Below are 18,957 nucleotides of genomic sequence, written 5' to 3' on the forward strand. Positions count from 1 at the left end.
ACACACACACACACACACACACACACACACACACACACACACACACAGTAGGCCCTTACCCATATATCAGCCTTAGTGGTGATGGGTTTCCCCGCGTACAAGTTAATCATCTCCGGTGCTCGATATGAAAGAGTCGTGTACCTGAGAGACACAAACAGGAAGCAGTCAGTGGCAGGTCAAAGGTCAAATGAGCACCAAAGGTGGGAAGGAATCAGTACATTTATTATTATTATTGTTATTATTAAGATAAATAAATGGGATGTTGTGTTTTTTAAAATGTTGCAACATGTTGGAGTCAATGTCAACGTCTGACTTCTTCCATTCACATAAATATTGTGAACGACACCGTGGTCATAATTATCTGTAAAAGGTTAATCGTGTAATAGTGTATTTTAAGATTTCAGTATTGCTACTTTTACTTAAAGAGTATTTATTTGAGCTCACTTTATTTTGATGACACGTGTGATCTTCTGTTCAGTGACACACGGGAGAAAACAAACCAACGGAAAGGTTGCTTGGTTCCTTCAGAGAGAGAGCCAAACATTTTGTTTCCTAGTCGGAGTCATTCTGACGATAACCAAAGCAGCTGGTTGTTTTTGGCATAAACCCAGCTGGGTTATGAAACTACAGAGCCTGTCTGAGTCAGCCGAGTTCAGAGGACCGATGGTTTCTGTTTGACCGGCTTCATGAACGAGGAAGAGTTTACACACGCGGCCGTATACTGCCGATAAGCACCACACGTGGCACTTTATTGCAGCTGTAAATGCGTGAAAGTTAACAGGCCAGCGCTGCTGTGACTTGAAACACAAACAGACAACAGATACTACAACTGCACGGCTTACTACAAACCCAAAGAGGGGGGGGGGGGGGAGAACCACCGACCACACAGGGTCGCCACATTTACCGCTTCCCAAAGCACCGTCATCGAGTGTAAGCTAGCACAGCTCTGTGTTTGGATGGACCTTAAATGAACTGAGGAGACCTGGCAACTCAATGCTTTAACAGCAATGGTTTTACACGCCGCTTTAACAAGTATAATATTGTTGCAGCATCAGGTATATATTAGGGTTTTTTATCAACCACTGTATTGAGCGACATGCAGAACTGGTCTTCCACGGATGAAGAACACTCACTTCTTGATCTCGTCCTCCACGGCGGTCACTCCGTCTTGGTGTGGCAGCAGAATCTTGTGAGTGGAGCTGCCGAAGTCACACAGCACGTAGTTTCCCTGGTCGTTCAGCAGGATGTTTTCCACCTGGTGAGAGGAACAGGCAGAGGTTTTATACTTCTTAGTGAACAAAGAAAGAAAGAACATGAGGAAAGTCACCAATGGAAAGTCAACGTAGTGTCACAGATGACCCAATAATAGAACTTTTTATCTGCATTTGCAGTGCAACGTGAAGCACATAAAAGGAAAGTAAAATAACTCGGCAGAAGACGCAAACCCTTTAGAGTAAGATGTAAGAAAGGAAAGGAAAGCTTCTGCCATTGTGAAAGGGTTACAACTGCAGTTTTTGCTTTCATATTACTGTGTTGGAGGCTCATATTTAACATCATAAACCTGCTCAGAGTCATTGTTTGTGCTCTTTCCTCTCTCACTGTATTCCTAAAGTTGTTGTACTTAATAAAGTTATTACGAGGAACTTTCATTCTGCGGTGATGTTGGCGGTCCCTGTGGACTAAAGTGGAAGCGTTTCCATACACCAGAGTCCCTTTAAACTGAGACTGTTTGATAACCAGTTAAAAGTTCTTCAGTGTAACTTTAATTAAACATAAGTGTCAAATTGCAATGTAAATGTTCAGAAATACACAAAGAAACCGGTATCGATTAAAACTAAAGATGAGATTTCAGTTGCTGCTGCTGTTTCTGTTCTTCGTGTGTAGAACTGATCACAAAGAGCAAGCAGCTCCTTCCATATGGACGATCTGCTTCCTGTATAATGTGGGTGTGATGGAGACGCATCATCATCAAACACAACCAAGCCAAAGCTAGTCCACAGTTACATCACAATGGGCATGGAAGACAATTAGTGGATAAAATCACGTTTAAAACTCAAACCCACTAAACTGTATTAATGGAGGAAGGAGACACGCCTTCGTTACGATAACTCGGCCACAGGAGTCTCATCACAGCTGAAACAAGTCAGTCTTAAAAACAGACGTGCGACTCATTTGCATGTTACTAAATGTGTTTGTATTTGAAGTGTCAGGCTTCGGTTTTTAGATAATACTTTTAGGGCCACAGCAGAGAATCTAATCCTGAGTTACAGCATGACAGCAGCAGTGTCATCATGCTGGTATTTGTCATGGTATCTGTGGGACGTTTGCATGGATGTTGGAAAGTTGACGCTTTTAAAAGTAAAATTTCTCTAAATTGCTCGTATTCTCTCATTAATTCATCTTGTTGCCGTAGGAACATTTCCAACTCAACAATCCATGTTGTGACAACCTCGAGGCATTAGTTTGACCAGACGGTGATGCTCAGTGGATTCACAAAGTGAAGGTGTGAGGAAGCATCGAGTGCATGCTAGAAGAGAAATGAAGGCAGGTGGAGGAAAAAAGATGGGAAAACGAGTAGCAAAGAAAAGAGGAAGCGACAGATCGAAAACAAAAAGAGGAAACGGACTGACAGAGCAACAAGATGATGAGATGTAAAAATGTCAGAATCAAACATGTGAAAACAGAAAGACATCTGCAGGAGAGACCAGAGAAAGACTTCAAACTGTCCAAGGAAACGCTGAGCTCATGAAAGCAACACAGCGTCTCAATGCTGTTGACAGCTCGGGGTTAAGGGCCTTTTTTAAAATATATTTATGTATTATTTTTCTGCACTCTCACTTCCCCTGGCGATGCGTGACTGGGCCTCCTCGGTCCTTTGTGTCCCCGTGGTGTTATGTAAGCCGTGTAGGCTGAGCAGATAGACACAGACAGCGAACAGAGGACTGGTGCTGTGAGGCTGAAGGGACCGCTCTGTTTAGAGGCTCGTCCAACTGGACGGAGGACAGCGGCCCGCTGAAGGAGGCACCGAGGAGGACTCGACCAGGGTGGGATATTATATTATATAATATTATATGTCTAGGGCTTTTATTGTGAAAGGTAAGAACGGACGGAGTGGATCTGGTAAAGGAGTGATAAAGTTTGACGTCTTGGTTTGACCTACGGAGCCTCAACAAGTACAAACCACAATCAACAAGAACAACCTGTTAGCATTGCATCACATGGTTAGTGCGCGTTTGTTTTGGGCCGGAGGAACTCAAAGGAAGTCAGCAGGTTTGGGTTTAATATCTTCCTCGAGGAACTTTAAGGAAGTCGTGATTGCTGGTGATTTGTTTGTCAGATGATTTTGAGTTTTTAAAAAGTCTGACCTGCCGATTAATTCAGATTTTCTTTTTAAGAACTATGATAGATATACACTATAATAGAACAAGAATAGATATACACTATAATAGAACTATAATAGATATACACAAACGTTTACTGAAACTTTTCTTTAATGGAAAATTCAATTGTATGTTCATACGAGAAGAATCAGAAAATATACTATACTGCGTATGTAGAGTAGGGCTGGGCAATATATATATAATATATTAATATCATGGTTTTAATGTCTGCATTAAAGTTTAGTGATTTTCTGAACTTACCAGACTCTTCTATTATTCACCTTTACCTCCTTAACCATTACATCCACATTACTGATTATTTATCAGAAGTCTCATGTTCAACCTGACAATATCGACACGGAGGCATTTGGTAAAAACATATTGTGATATTTGATTTTCTCCGTATGACCCAGCCCTGATGTGGGTCTATCTTAAAGAGTAAACTGTTTATTATCTATATATTTATTTATCTATGCATCTATTTAAAAAATAATGTATACAAAGTCAACATGCTGTTGGCAGAAGAGCTGGTGACTGTGATGACTCTGAGCAGCATGGGAATAAATTACAATATAACAGACTATATTTAAATACATTTCCCGCTTTTTCCCCGATGGTCTGATTAAGTCACTAAATTTGTATTTTTTTTTAAGAAATAAAGTTACTAAAAAAGAAAAAAGAAAAATGCGCCTCCGACTCTAGCTTCTAAAAGGATCTGGTTATTTTCTGTGTTTAATATATCTGTATATTGATTATCTTTTGGTTTTGTATCCGTTTCTAACGTTTTAAAGAATCAAAAAACAACCATCGGTTGCATCTAACCAGCAGGTGAAGGTGTTCAGAGGAAAGGTCACCTTGAGGTCTCGGTGGATGACGGGCGTCTTGCACTGATGCAGGCGAGCGACGGCCTCGCAGCTGTCACAGAAGATGTGGAGGACCTCGGCCTCGCTGAAGCCCACATTCAACCGCTGGTTCATCTGCTTCACCACCTGACCCGCTGCAGGAGAGAGAGAGGACGACGGATGAAGCTTCAGGACTCGGGTCATCAGTCCAGGATCGGAAAAACCAAAGTAGCAGCCGCATGTTCTAGTGTTTTGACTCTTGCAAACTTTCCAACTGGGATAGTTTGCAGGATGCTGACATTCACAAGCCCAAGCAGAACAAGCTAACCTGATGAACACTCAATATTTACAAAACAGTAACAATATAGTTAATATATGTTAGATATATACACCATCACTACTACGGTGTGCAACAAGGACCAAAATCACACAAAACTCAGATTTGTAGGAAAAAGTCCCTTTAGTTTTGCTTTAATTTAAAGTTTCATTTAGTTTATTTGCCCCAGAATAATCCCAACTAACCCAAATAAAAATCACAAGTCAGATATTATAAAGAGAAACTTCAATGAGTCTGACGTCTAAATGGGTCATATATGAAGGTTTCACAACACGTGTGTGTTGACAAACCTTTACAGTACTCCATGAGGATCAGGACCTCCCACACGCTGTCCGACACCGCGTTGATCGTGGAGTCCAGGTAGCCGACGATGTTCTTGTGACCCGACAGCTCCTTCTACAAACGGGATGAAAACATGGAACCCATCAGGACAGAAAGACCCAGAAGAAGAAGAAGAAGAAGAAGAAGTGCATCTCAAGAACTGAAATTGCACAAGTCTAAAAAGCCACTACCAATAATAAGGTAGTTATTGAAGTGATACAAAGGATATACGTATGTGGATTGTGCACACACACTTTTAAGAGGTGCTGATGAGTATTCATGTCTGGACTTGTGTAGTGTTGCACCTATATTTGCTACTCGATGTGCAACTGAGCCCAGTTCCACCGATAGAGGTAGTACTACAAATACTGTAAAATATACTATAAAACAGACAGACAAGCCAATCCTACTGGATAAATTACAGACTAACCGAATCACTGCTAAAGTTGCAGACATTTGAATCTGATTTGTTTAAGGTAAAGAAAAAGAACACGGACGAAATGTAGAATACCTGCCTCATAAACAAGCTATGACTTCTGTTTACCTCCTGGTTTTGCCATTTATGAGCAGTGTAAATATAGTGAAACCACTTCCACATTTGCAGAACGCATCCCAAAAAGTTCAAACATCCAGCTGTAGTGAGTTCGGCCTGGTGTGGTGAGGGTGCCGTTTGTGTTCCTTCATGTTACTCCGTGCTGAGCTCTTAACTCCGCTAATCTTTCTCAACTTGATTCATTGGCCAGATTAAAGCATCGTAGTGTTTGTTGATCGTTTTAACGCCAGCAGGAAGAGACCCGACACACCTAGAGCGACGTCCCAACAGGCCAGACCTGTGTCGGTGTGTGAGGTCAGCCGAGTGGGTGAGCGTCACACAGCTGATGAGAAGAAGTGAACTGACACACAAAGCTGAGCTGTTCACCGACACACCGGGGTCAAACGTTCAGGGCCGAGACATCTGCTGTTGTCCAAGACGCACAGAATAAATGATGATTTCTAACTTTGAACGACACAAAACACCGTATTATTCGCTGAAATCATGCGAGTGCCAGCTCTGTGTAATAAATCATAAGTTTTAGCCCATGGGAACGGTGCTTATTAACACAATCTCACACAGCAAAAAAGGCTTTTTCTGTTGCCAGACTGGAAATGCTGGCAGACAGGACGGGTTATGAAGGTGGAATGAAGCCATTTATATGCACCTTCCTTCAGGAGGGCAACGTCTTTATGAGGGCTCGTGTCCCATTTCAAACACGAATTATGCCCTTAAATTTAATAACTGAAAACTGAGAATGCCCTCATGAAACTTCCCCAATAATGAGCACATTAAAAGCACAAAAAGGGAGAGAAATTATATTTTCAAGGCAGGGAAGGACTGGAAGGAAATGCAGCTAAAACCAAGGCTTAGGATTTGACATTGCAACAGAACGGAGGACTTAAATTGATGTGGAGATCATCAAAACAACTACAAGTTAACACTGTGATGCTGCTCTCACCATGATAGTGATCTCTCTCTTGTAGACACTCAGGTCCGGGACGTTGTTGACGTACATCCTCTTGAGAGCGCAGCGGACACCGCTGTGTGTACGAGCCAGAAACACCACCGAGAAGCCTCCTGGAAAAACAATGTCACAAGTTAGCATTACATCAGCATACGTAATGTACTTTATAGGGTGTTAGTTTTCAGGGTATTATGTGGAAAACTGCTCATTGACCATTAAGGATAAATTAAGCAATGCCAAGTCAAGATTTGATTTTCCACATATGTAAAATAGACTATTGCAAGACAAATCACAAACCACCTTTACACAGACATAGTAAATAAATCTTCCATTACAAACTCCTTTTTCCCCAAACATCTCATTTCTCACACCGATTCCTGTTGTGCTACCCGGGCGATTTGGACGAGGCGATATATTGTCAATCAGCGATTGGCCGAGTACATCGGTTGTTTTCAGTTTATTTATTTAGGGAAAAAACAGCATGTTTTCACATCCAACTCTGTGAATTAAGGGTTAATTTCAAACAAACCAAAGTTGGTGATTGTTGAAACAGTGGAAAGACTAACCAAGATGGTTTTAAAGGGTTTTATTCTGAAAATCTTAACATATCTCCCGACCCTTGAGATGTCACCAGAACAGACACTTTGGAAGCAAATCGTACAAAATTCTGACTATACTTGTTCTTCTATGGTACGGATCAGGGCTCCAGACTTATTGTAAAATCTAGTTTTTTGCCAGAAACCTGAATAAATAGTTGTTTGACAGAGATGTTTTCACAGCAATATAACAGATACTAGAGGGGGAATTCTGACCGGTTTAGCTTTTTAACACCAACTCAAGTGTTTATTTTTTACCATCACCTATTAAATTGGGTATCTGGAATCGTGGAAAACTGCTGGTATTGTGACATCTCCACCCAACCCTAGTACATATACACGAGTAAAAAACATAGTAGTGCTTAAAAAAAACACCAAACACACTCTGATCGTCTCTTAAAAGTCAATGTAGAAAATGGTGTAATCCAGGATTTAGAAAAGGTCTCCATGAGCTGATTTCAACAGCTGCTAACTGGTCTCTTTTCATGAGGCTAAGCTCATTTAGCTTGTGTTGGCCAAACTCCAACCGGGTGTAATCCTTGAGTAAATGAAGCTTATTGCTTTAGAAAATATAGCAAGCTTTTCCCAAGAATGAGATGAGCTGAAATTGCACTGTTTCTTGGTGGGATGTGGGGTTTCTGGTGCAGGAGTAGACTGTGTTGACAGGATCAAGGTGTCTAGCTGAGGTGCTGTAGCTGTTGTCACTGTCCTCTGTGCCTCTCTGGGTGAATGGACTCTATAACACTGGGATGGGACAGTACCCGGGCTCATTAGGAGGGGATCACTGAGCCACTGAGTGGTGGGCATCAAAGTTCCCCCAGACTGAAGAGCAGAAAGAAAGGATCCACAATGGCACGCTTGTTGCCTAACAAGTTACCTAAGGTCAGCTAAAACAAACAGCATGGATTTGGATTGGGAATGAGCAGAAGTAGCACAAAGGCCCTCATTGAAGAGCCCATCAGCATAACGTTTAAACGGATCTCAGAGGTTGTGTTGTTGAGAGGACAGCGCAACATAAACGAAAACCTAAGTAGCAATAATTCATGCAGGTTAAACCTGTGTGTCCCCATGAGGACAGTAAACAGAACACGGCGAACACAAAAGACGGCCAAAGCAAAGTCAGGCAAACCAAATGTAAACAAAGTGAAGGGTGGTATTTGCTTGTGTGCAGTGACAACAGCTAGAGTTACTGTAGCAGGCTTCATCAGATTAGAGGAGGGGACTGAGGGATAAACCGGCAGCTAATGAGACAAAAGACAACCTGCAGCTGATTATAAAGCAAAGCAGAGCATTCGACAGTGTCAACGGAAAACTACGGTGACGATGTAATGTGGCCGGAGACTGGTTAAGACTATTCTGCTTCATCTATTTATTCGTTTTGCGTCACGCTAAAAACATCTAAGATCCCGATGCGGCTGATCCAAAGCATTAGCATGTCTGTACTGCCGACTGTCCCATTGTCAGGGATACAGACAAATGATGAAAATAAAATAGACAATGAAAAATACAAACTGCTGATGAGACAAGCAGCTTATATGCTGATGCTGCTGAAATGGGTAACATACACGGAATGACATCGAATACCCACAAAAACAGAAAATACAGGAAGAGAAACTAGTTAGGGAATTTGACTACAGTTACTTGAACTATAACTGATGCAGTGCAGGAACAAAAACACTGAATTAGAATGTAACAAAAATAAAAAGATGATTTCCTACAACGAGGCAGTGGAGTACAGAGCCATCCAGAGGCTTGTTGGAGTGGCAGTGAACTTAAGCCACTAAACTGAATCGTATGTCAAAGTCTTGTGAAAGAGCTACTTTAAATAAACAGCAGGATGCACTCATTTATGAAGACTTTCTTCAAGCTGAAACATGATCATTTGTTAAGCAGAGTTTGCTTTATGACCCCGCCGTACAGGGAAAAAGCTACCTGTGAGTCATCTTGTGCAAATATAAAGCTTAATGTAGTGCTTTGACTTAAAAGAAAAGGTGTAGGATGCAGACGTAGTAAAGATCAAACTTGAGGCAAGAAGATGTGGGGGTTGCATGGAACGGATGACAGATTTTACAAGGAAAATTCTATTTGTTCGGGCAAAGGGCCAAAAGGCTGAAAAGAGCAGGCTGTTAAAGCATGCATGGACAAGACACACAAGAACAGCTAACTTTCCCACAGAAACAGAACAAACTGGAGAGCTACACTTAACATACACACAACCTAATTCACTCCCACTGTTTCGCCCTTCGGTTAAGACATTATTTTGTCATAGACGGTTGACATGTTGATTTGGAGCGAAGTGACGTGATGTCACATGAGGTGTACCGATTAGAAGATGAATCAGCGACTGTGCCACTACTACAAAATAAAAAGGTCAAGATTTGTTTGGACGCATCCCTTTAGAGGTTTTCAGGAGAAGCCCAATTGGTAAGAGGCCCTGGGGGTTAGACCCAGGACACGTAGGAGGGTTTATATTTCTTGTCTGGACTGGGAACACCCTGAGGTTCCCCCAGAAGAGCTGGAAAGCCTTGCTAGGGAGAGGGACATCTGGAATACCTTGCTAAGCCAGCTGCAACCGCAACCCTGACCTGCAACCCTGAACCGGATAAGCGATAAGATGGATGGATGTTATGTAGTGTGCAGTAGACTTTACTGAATATAAATCTACACATCTTCGCACTGAATTGTTGACAATCTTTCCCGGGATTCCCTGACTCCAACTTTTAGCCGTCTGTCATGAGAAACCAATCCTCACCCATCATGGCAGCCGGCGTTGCGTCTCTGGTGGGGAGGTGGCTTTTCCAACTCAGGTCAGACCAAACGCTTCATGTCTGGCTGCTGGCCTGCGCTGGGACTGACTGAGGCCATACAGTGGGTACGGAAAGTATTCAGACCCCTTTAAATTTTTCACTCCGTTTCATTGCAGCCATTTGCTAAAATCAAAAAAGTTAATTTTATTTCTCATTAATGTACACTCAGCACCCCATCTTGACAGAAAAAAACAGAAATGTAGAAATTTTTGCAAATTTATTAAAAAAGAAAAACTGAAATATCACATGGTCATAAGTATTCAGACCCTTTGCTGTGACACTCATATTTAACTCACATGCTGTCCATTTCTTCTGATCCTCCTTGAGATTGTTCTACTCCTTCATTGGAGTCCAGCTGTGTTTAATTAAACTGATTGGACTTGATTAGGAAGGCACACACCTGTCTATATAAGACCTTACAGCTCACAGTGCATGTCAGATCAAATAAGAATCATGAGGTCGAAGGAACTGCCCAAGGAGCTCAGAGACAGAATTGTGGCAAGGCACAGATCTGGCCACGGTTACAAAATAATTTCTGCAGCACTCAAGGTTCCTAAGAGCACAGTGGCCTCCATAATCCTGAAATGGAAGAAGTTTGGGACGACCAGAACTCTTCCTAGACCTGGCCGTCCAGCCAAAGTGAGCAATCGTGGAAGAAGAGCCTTGGTGAGAGAGGTAAAGAAGAACCCAAAGATCACTGTGGCTGAGCTCCAGAGATGCAGTAGGGAGATGGGAGAAAGTTCCACAAAGTCAACTATCACTGCAGCCCTCCACCAGTCGGGGCTTTATGGCAGAGTGGCCCGACGGAAGCCTCTCCTCAGTGCAAGACATATGAAAGCCCGCATAGAGTTTGCCAAAAAACACATGAAGGACTCCCAGACTATGAGAAATAAGATTCTCTGGTCTGATGAGACCAAGATTGAACTTTTTGGCATTAATTCTAAGCGGTATGTGTGGAGAAAACCAGGCACTGCTCATCACCTGCCCAATACAATCCCAACAGTGAAACATGGTGGTGGCAGCATCATGCTATGGGGGTGTTTTTCAGCTGCAGGGACAGGACGACTGGTTGCAATTGAAGGAAAGATGAATGCGGCCAAGTACAGAGATATCCTGGAAGAAAACCTCTTCCAGAGTGCTCTGGACCTCAGACTGGGCCGAAGGTTCACCTTCCAACAAGACAATGACCCTAAGCACACAGCTAAAATAACAAAGGAGTGGCTTCGGAACAACTCTGTGACCATTCCTGCCTGGCCCAGCTAGAGCCCTGACCTCAACCCAATTGAGCATCTCTGGAGAGACCTGAAAATGGCTGTCCACCAACGTTCACCATCCAACCTGACGGAACTGGAGAGGATCTGCAAGGAAGAAAGGCAGAGGATCCCCAAATCCAGGTGTGAAAAACTTGTTGCATCATTCCCAAGAAGACTCATGGCTGTACTAGCTCAAAAGGGTGCTTCTACTCAATACTGAGCAAAGGGTCTGAATACATATGACTATGTGATATTTCAGTTTTTCTTTTTTAATAAATTTGCAGAAATTTCTACATTTGTTTTTTTCTGTCAAGATGGGGTGCTGAGTGTACATTAATGAGAAATAAAATGAACTTTTTTGATTTTAGCAAATGGCTGCAATCAAACAAAGAGTGAAAAATTTAAAGGGGTCTGAATACTTTCCGTACCCACTGTATGCTCCAGGATCAGACTCTCACTATATCACCACCCTGGGGGCTTTTGTTGCCTCCCACGATGACTATGCCAGTCACGGAAGCGGTACACTATTAAGTATTATTTTCCCCGAGTGGCTCTGGATGGAATGATTTATTGTGCCCAGCGTACCAACTTCCTGGACAAATAAGGGATCCTTGAACAACACAAAGGGTCCCACACTGTACAGGAGACTGGCTTCAACCAATGACAAAAACAAAGCCGTCTTTAACTAACCAAGAGTGACAACAGATGCAAACAATAACATGCTGAGTCAAACAATGGACTTGTGAAGTGTTCGAATACCTTCTTAAGTAAAGACTCAGAGAAACAGACTGGGATTCTCATGCAACTACCAAACTGTTGCTCAAATGACGAACAGAAATAACAAGCCCTACATCAATGTCCCATTTTGAGAAATTGGCAACTAATTCTTGGCTTTTGTGTGGCAAATACTTTTTAAGATATAAAAAAAAAAAAAATAGGGGCAGCACACTGCTAAATTGGCACACTGCAAATCATAATTGTTCAATATTTCTTGCATTAGTGATATTTGAATATAGTTGTTGCAGTCAGAAGGAGCCAGGCAACGCTGCACGCCACATCGCTGCACATGCGCTGCTGTGTTTACTCGTTTGCACACAGGTTTCTGTTTTAGAGACAATGGTGAAGCAAATTAAGTTGATATACTGTGGGGTGAAAAGTTTCTCGACCATCAACATCACAAACCAATGTGTAAATTAATTCAACTGACAAAGAACCAGATGAACCTGAACAGGAAAGAAAAGGGGACATTTGTCACGTCTTGGGAGGCAAAGTATTCCAGCATCTTTGAGCCGCACTTATATTCTTCCATGTCACAATTTTTTATTTAATTATTAGCCAGATCCAATAAGGTTAACTTAAAATACCACTGAATCTCAACAGTAAGAGCCAAGAGGCTGAAGCTCATTGAAGAAAAAATGAATATGCACATTACTTACATATTTCATGAATCATCTGCTTTCTCATGTTCTTCAGAAAACTCTAACTCGTTAGGGCACCGAGATTCTAAGAGTGATATGTAGGTTAAAGGATGTTCAGAAGATGGTTCGCTCAAAGTTTAGGTTACACAGACTGATAATACACCTCAGCAAGGTTCTCAGAGGTGTAACAGAATCCTTTCAGTGTATTAAAGCATTGCTGACGGGCATGTCTAATACTCTGGTCCTCAGGGCCACATTAGTCACATCTCACTGTTATTGTACCCCCCCTCCTGCTTGTCTGTTAGCTGGCTGCACTGTGGAGGAGACGGAGGCGCGTCAGCATGAGGACATGGTCCGTTGTTGGTGACAGTTGGGAGGGAAAACCCCAAATCCATCAGGCCAAGAAGAAAGAGGGGGGGGCGGCTAATCCTGGTCCTGAACGAGGGCTGTAATTACTGAATATTTTCCCCCGGCCCTGCATCAAGCACTTGGGACCCTGACATCACTGCAGAGCCTGACTAACTAGGACAGTCACAGGCAGCCCACATGACACATTGAATGAGGATCTCAACAGCCATTTGCGAAACAGACACTCAGCATGTGATAGAGACAAGAAGAAAAGGTTCAAAAGTGTCAGAGAAGTGTCTCTCCATGTGAGAATTAGAGGATTTAGTAACATGAAGCGAATAAGAGAGGATATACATTTACAGTTTAAGCACAAGGCGCAGATGTTCTTCCTCTGAAGCATGATGTCATCTGTGATAGCAGACTACTCTCTGACCGACAGTCTCTCTCTTTCTCACTGTCGAGTCAGAGAGTATTCACCGCAACATTTCAACACTACAGCTCTATACTTAAGTTATAACGCTTGTGAATAAGCTACAAACTAAGAATGTAGTTCAATTCAAAGTGCCTCCTTTAGCTGAACAGCAGCATTTTAAGAGAGGAGAATGCCATTTCTTTGAGAGCAGGCTTAGGTATTTCCTCCTGGAGGCCCCCATGAACCCACAACACCCCCCCCCCCTACACGTGTTCTCAGTTGTAAAGCTCGATGATAAGAGTTACTAGCTTTAAAACAACTTAAAGTAGCCTGTGGGTTGCACAACATTACAAAAAGTGTGATCTCATTTTAGCTTGCAAAGTTAAAGCGGTTATCTGAATACTGGAATTGGCTTTTCTCTTGAGATAATGACGACATTGATATTCTTGAAATGATGAGAAATCAGGTGAAAAGTAAGCGTTGTTGCCTGCAAATCATCTTTTGGACTCTTTCCCCAACATCCCCCGAGTGTGTTATTTCATAAGAACTTAACTTGGAAAGGGACCATCTTCTGGGTAAACTCTAAAAAGGATCTCTTACTTGTCCACTTAAATGAATAAGCTCATCCCCTGAATAAGATCAGCACATTTTTTAAGTGAGTATGTTACTTTTACTGGCTATTTAATGTGTGCTAAATGATAACAGTAATATGACGATGCAAGCTTGATAAAAACAAAAGTTAAAAAGTCTTTCATCTTCTTTCATCTTATCCTTTGCAACAAAACAAGTGAGAACACCAAAAGTAGTTCATAAATACCATCCTTCTACATTGCTGCATTCTTCATGCAGACTAACAGGTGACATTCTTCCCACAGTAAATGTAGGAAAAAGGATTTCCATCAACTGGCTTCAAGGTCTGGCCAGTTTGCCATGCGGTGCCAGCTGCTCACTAATTACCAAAAACGACTTTATGATCCCCAGCGCTTTAGCAAATCCTTTAAGATTTGATATTATACTCACTAATGTGGGAGAACTTTTGTTCTTTGGCTGGTTAATGTAGTGACCAAACATGTCATTTGGTGACTGTGAAAGTCAAAGGTCAATGCCCAGCCTCCACCGTTCGAGGCCCGTGCCAAATTTCAACCGTTCGAGGCCCATGCCAAATTTCAACCGTTCGAGGCCGATGTCTAACCCTCAACTATTCCATCAATGCCAAACCTTTACCATTTGAGGTCAAATCCTAACATCAACTATTCCAGGACCATACCTATCCATGCCTAACCATAACCATCTCACAAGAGTTCTAGAAATTGTGGGGCAACATCTAGACAGGACTGTTTGCAAACATCGAAACCGTATAACCCACTTCAGGCTGACGACCGTCTGTCAAAAATTAAACTGAAGTAACATTCACAAAAGCATCAGTGGCATAGGTTGTCGGCCTAAAAATAGGCATGCTCTTGCTTTTAGCGAGCAGTTGAGAGATTCTGCACTCTATGAGTCTTTTACTTGCTGCACACCACTGTGTCATCTTTTCTGGACCTTTCAAAGCTTTGGTTTGTTTGATGGATGAAGATCCTTTTAAAATGGACAAACTCCTTATTATACATGTCAAGTTTTTGGTATTAAACATAAACAAAGATAGCATTACACTTAATTCATATGTGTTTCTTATCCCTTTACCACAGTTAACCCACAAACACGTCGCTGAAGTTCCCATCCAGCCAAGTCAAATACGCATGGCCATAGAAAGGAGATAACCAAAGTGGTTGAAGGTCAGATATTTTTAAACTTTTAGAGGTGAGGGTGGACCTCTGCCAAAACACAGAGGAGATAGTGGGATGCTGCATGCATACTGGACTTAAATGAATGAAAGATGCCTTCAGAGGGGGGAAAACAGCTGGATACCCCAAATGGTCTAACATCTGGGGGTGTGACTGCCTCGCAAGAAGCATGAGAAAGCCGACTAGAGCTGCAGCTATAAACTATCTAGATAAAAAAAAGGCTGGACAGACGGGAGGACAGACTGAACAGCCTTATATCTCGCCACTGTCGAGGCATTTTAAAGTCAGTCTCAGTTCAACACATCAGTCGAACCTCACTGGTGACCAATGATCTCAAGAGTCTCAAAAAAGGAAATATGGATCAAAGCTACAAACAATCCTGTCTTCTGAAGAAACACATTGATTGTTCTTTTGGCTCCTTCCAAACAGCAAAGCACCGATTATAGTGACAGGTTTTTAAATAAATAAAAGCTAAAAGAAGAACTTTGAGTAATGCCCTGTCATCTATATTTTAACCGCCACAAATCCAACTCCCGTCTCCCCATAACACACAAACGCACCTCAATTCTGGTGTGCACAGTAACTCCTTGCCTGGCAAGTGAGAACTGCAAACAAAAAACTGTCAACCTGAACTCCAGCTCCCCCTTATTCACCTTTCATTCTTCCACTTTGGCCGATGTGTTACGCACAGGGGGGGCCTTGGCTGAAATCAATCTCATTTCAACCTAAGGTGAACGATGCGAAGCACTTCAAAAGACGGCTGTAAGTGTGTGAAGAAGTCTTTCTGAAGAGCAAGTCCATAAAAGGTAATATGAGGAGGTGCAGCGTTTTTTTTTTAATCCTGAGCTGAAAGCTTCTGGCAGTCAGCTCTCATACATCTTACCTCAACAGCGTTTACAACTGAACCGACAGACACAAGTGGCTGTGCTTCGGAGGCTTTAGGATGAAATCGGGAGAGAGACAGAGATGCTGCTGGATGAAAAGGATACAAGACGGTGAAAACATAACAGGGTCAGTTGTGAGTTTACGTTTAACACCTTTGAGGTCTCTTTATAAGAGGCAATGTATTTTTTGTATTTTCTGTATGTTCATGTTGATTAATGTATGGAGGTTTATATTCATTACTTTAGACCACATAAAAATGTAATTAAACAGTCCAATGGTCAAAAAGGTACAAGTGCATCTTTGGAAATGTAGTGGGGAAAACAGTGGAAAAGACACAGACCTTGGACCATAACATCTCCCGTTCTTATCCCGCTTATCTCATCACAGTAACATGAAAACTGTTGGGGCATAATTTAGGCTGCTGCCATATGGCTATGAAAAACAACATTTTGTCAATAGAGAGACTGCAGTCACACAGTGGTGTCTGTGTAGGTCAGACTAGGAAATGCTTCAAATTTTGCACCGATGTTGACAGTTCAGACTAAACAACTGGTCTGTAGTGGCTGCGTAGAGGAGTGTGCAAAGGGCCCAAAGTTTACATGAATCTTAAATTAAACAAAGAAGCTGCGCAAACATCACCAAAAACTGATTAGTCTGCTTGGGACACTTTGCGGGTTGTACGAGTTTCTCAAGTCAACATAGAGCAGTTTCAGTACATCACGATTTTGATATAAAAATGATACATTTTTCAGCTTTACCACTTTGTATTAAAATATAGACATGATAATATGTGAACCCTGCAAACAAAAGGTGGAAGGAAAGTCTACAGGTAGAGCTTTTTTTTATCCTTATAAATGATTCACACTTCAAACAGCCAGTATAATTTTAAGCTGTAGGTAATGGTGTGGCTTGGTAATGGTGTAACAAGCCACACCAGGTGTGGCTTGTTACCTGAAAGGGATGAAGCCAGCCTGATAATGACTATGTTCACGCCTCGCTGGATACTTTATGAGCATGCATCATGTATACACTGAAATCTAGACTCAAACAAAACATGAACTACCTCTTTGTATTGTTCTGATTTGACGTTACACCCAGAGAGAAATGTGTTTTACCACAAACTGTAAATCAGCATCAATAAATCTTGCATTATAGTACATAACATTTGAAATGATTTTGTATTCATGCGTATAAGATCCAACAAGCTCACGATCAGCTTCAAGGTATCACCATACCAGAAATTTAGTAGTCGATACCAATACCAGTGATATTCTACGAAATTTTACAAGATTATATTTGAACACATAACATAAAAATGTACCTTTGGCCAATATTTATTTTTGCACGCATCATAATGTAACTCAGTGCACGTTAGCCGTTAACTTTGTTATTTAGCCAAGCAGGACTGTGCTGCCCACCAGCTGCTAACAGCTAACGTTAACTAGCTCCTCATCCTGCCGATTTCAACAAATATTTGTTGTTCACAATGCAGAATTATCAGAGAAGATTTCCATCAGAATATTCCACGTTTTCAGAATCTTGGCATCGACTTGGTTTCGAGGTATCGGTTCTCGAGACATTCCTTTTCAAAAGAAAGACTGCCATCTACACTGAAAACACAATGCTCGACAACCATAACACAAGTTTGTCCCCTACATTATTTGTATGACGCCAGTAGTTATTTTTTACTACAAAAACAACAAAAAGATATATAGACTTAAATGTTTTTTCAGATGCTGTTTAGTCCCCTGCAGACTGGAGTGACATGTCAGCACCAACTTGTTTACAGTGACAACAGTCGTTACAAAGTGAGGCAATCATTCATCCCCTCGTGTAGTCATGCTGGAGTCATGCCTGATGATCAGTTTCCAACCTCTACTTAAGTCTCTCCAGGAAGCCGACTTTGACTCTGAGCAAAGCAGGAACTTTTCCTACACGTCATGATAGCTTATTAATACAAGGCCTGACCAATATTTAAGCTAAATAGATTTATAATTCATTCTTTATCTCATATGACATCTATCTTTTGGTTCTAGGAATCCTCACTTTCACGTTGACATCCAAACCTTTAAACCTACAACTGATTGAGAGCTAAGTGCTGAAGAAAATAACTTCCTGTCCACAAGAAAACAAAACATTGGACATTATGTTGACTGAGAAGAATACAGTCCTCTGTTTAAATATCCTAATTAGTGCTGATGAATCCACAATTTACAGCATGCCGATCAAAGACATTAAGCCGCCACTGAAAGTACACCGATGTGAAATGTTGCATTCAGTCCTTCTGTTTGTCGGTCTCCATTTGACCCGAGTTCACTCCCACGTTTGGCTCGACGCCCTCCTTTTGGATCGGGTGACGATGAATTGGGAAAAAGAATAATTCATTTGCGGCTTCACAAAAGAGAGAGAGAGGCAGATAGAGAAAGGCCTCAATGAGCAAGCACAAAAGGCTGGCGATGCCCATCACGGGACCGAGTGCTGCGTCGTACCAGCATTCTTTCTAGGGTGCTAGAATAAGACAGCACATGGGGCACAATGCACCTATTCATCACCAGTACAGTATGCTAATAATGTAGATGGGATGCAGCCCCCCCCCCCCCAAGAGAGAGGGAACAAAAAGGTCATTAAAAAAAAAACCATTAGGAAAAGGAAGGCTCTGACCTGCACTGCAGTGATTGATGGCAAGTGACTAGGAAAGCAGTTACACCTGCACTTGTTTTTAATCAAATTGCCAGGTTATTCGAGTATGTGATTGTTTGCAAATCAAAAGATTTTTGTTTTTTGCAAAAGACTTTCCCAACTCGGGGGTTGACAGATAATCAAATAGTCATTCATGGTTTCATTTACCGACTTTTCAGTATCATTAAACCAGACTGAGACTCTACAGCCATGCTAGCAGCTCTGTAAGGTTGTACGTGCTTTGAGCTAAATGCAAAGGCTCAACGTGCTCAAAATAACAATGCTAGCATGCTGATGCTAAGCAGGTATACTGTTTAGCATGTCCATAACCTTAGTCCGGTATGTTAGCCTGCTTAACAAAAACAAAAACAAACAAGAGGAAAAATCAGGGGGGGG

At 41.8% G+C, this 18,957-nt stretch overlaps 1 protein-coding gene across 1 annotated transcript in view; it reads right to left on the bottom strand.

The window, feature by feature from the left end:
• bmp2k (BMP2 inducible kinase) overlaps positions 1-18,957 on the bottom strand; it is a 44,096-nt gene that overhangs the window by 18,999 nt on the left and 6,140 nt on the right. Inside the window, exons 2-6 of the mRNA XM_031870509.1 lie at positions 6,374-6,492; positions 4,850-4,955; positions 4,235-4,377; positions 1,134-1,255; positions 60-141 (exon numbers count right to left, since the gene is read on the bottom strand). Coding sequence (XP_031726369.1) covers positions 60-141; positions 1,134-1,255; positions 4,235-4,377; positions 4,850-4,955; positions 6,374-6,492 — 572 coding nt within the window. The remainder of the gene's footprint in view (positions 1-59; positions 142-1,133; positions 1,256-4,234; positions 4,378-4,849; positions 4,956-6,373; positions 6,493-18,957) is intronic.

This window comes from Anarrhichthys ocellatus, unplaced genomic scaffold (assembly GCF_004355925.1).
Source record: "Anarrhichthys ocellatus isolate YVR2014 unplaced genomic scaffold, GSC_Weel_1.0 scaffold53, whole genome shotgun sequence".
Lineage (NCBI taxonomy): Eukaryota > Metazoa > Chordata > Actinopteri > Perciformes > Anarhichadidae > Anarrhichthys > Anarrhichthys ocellatus.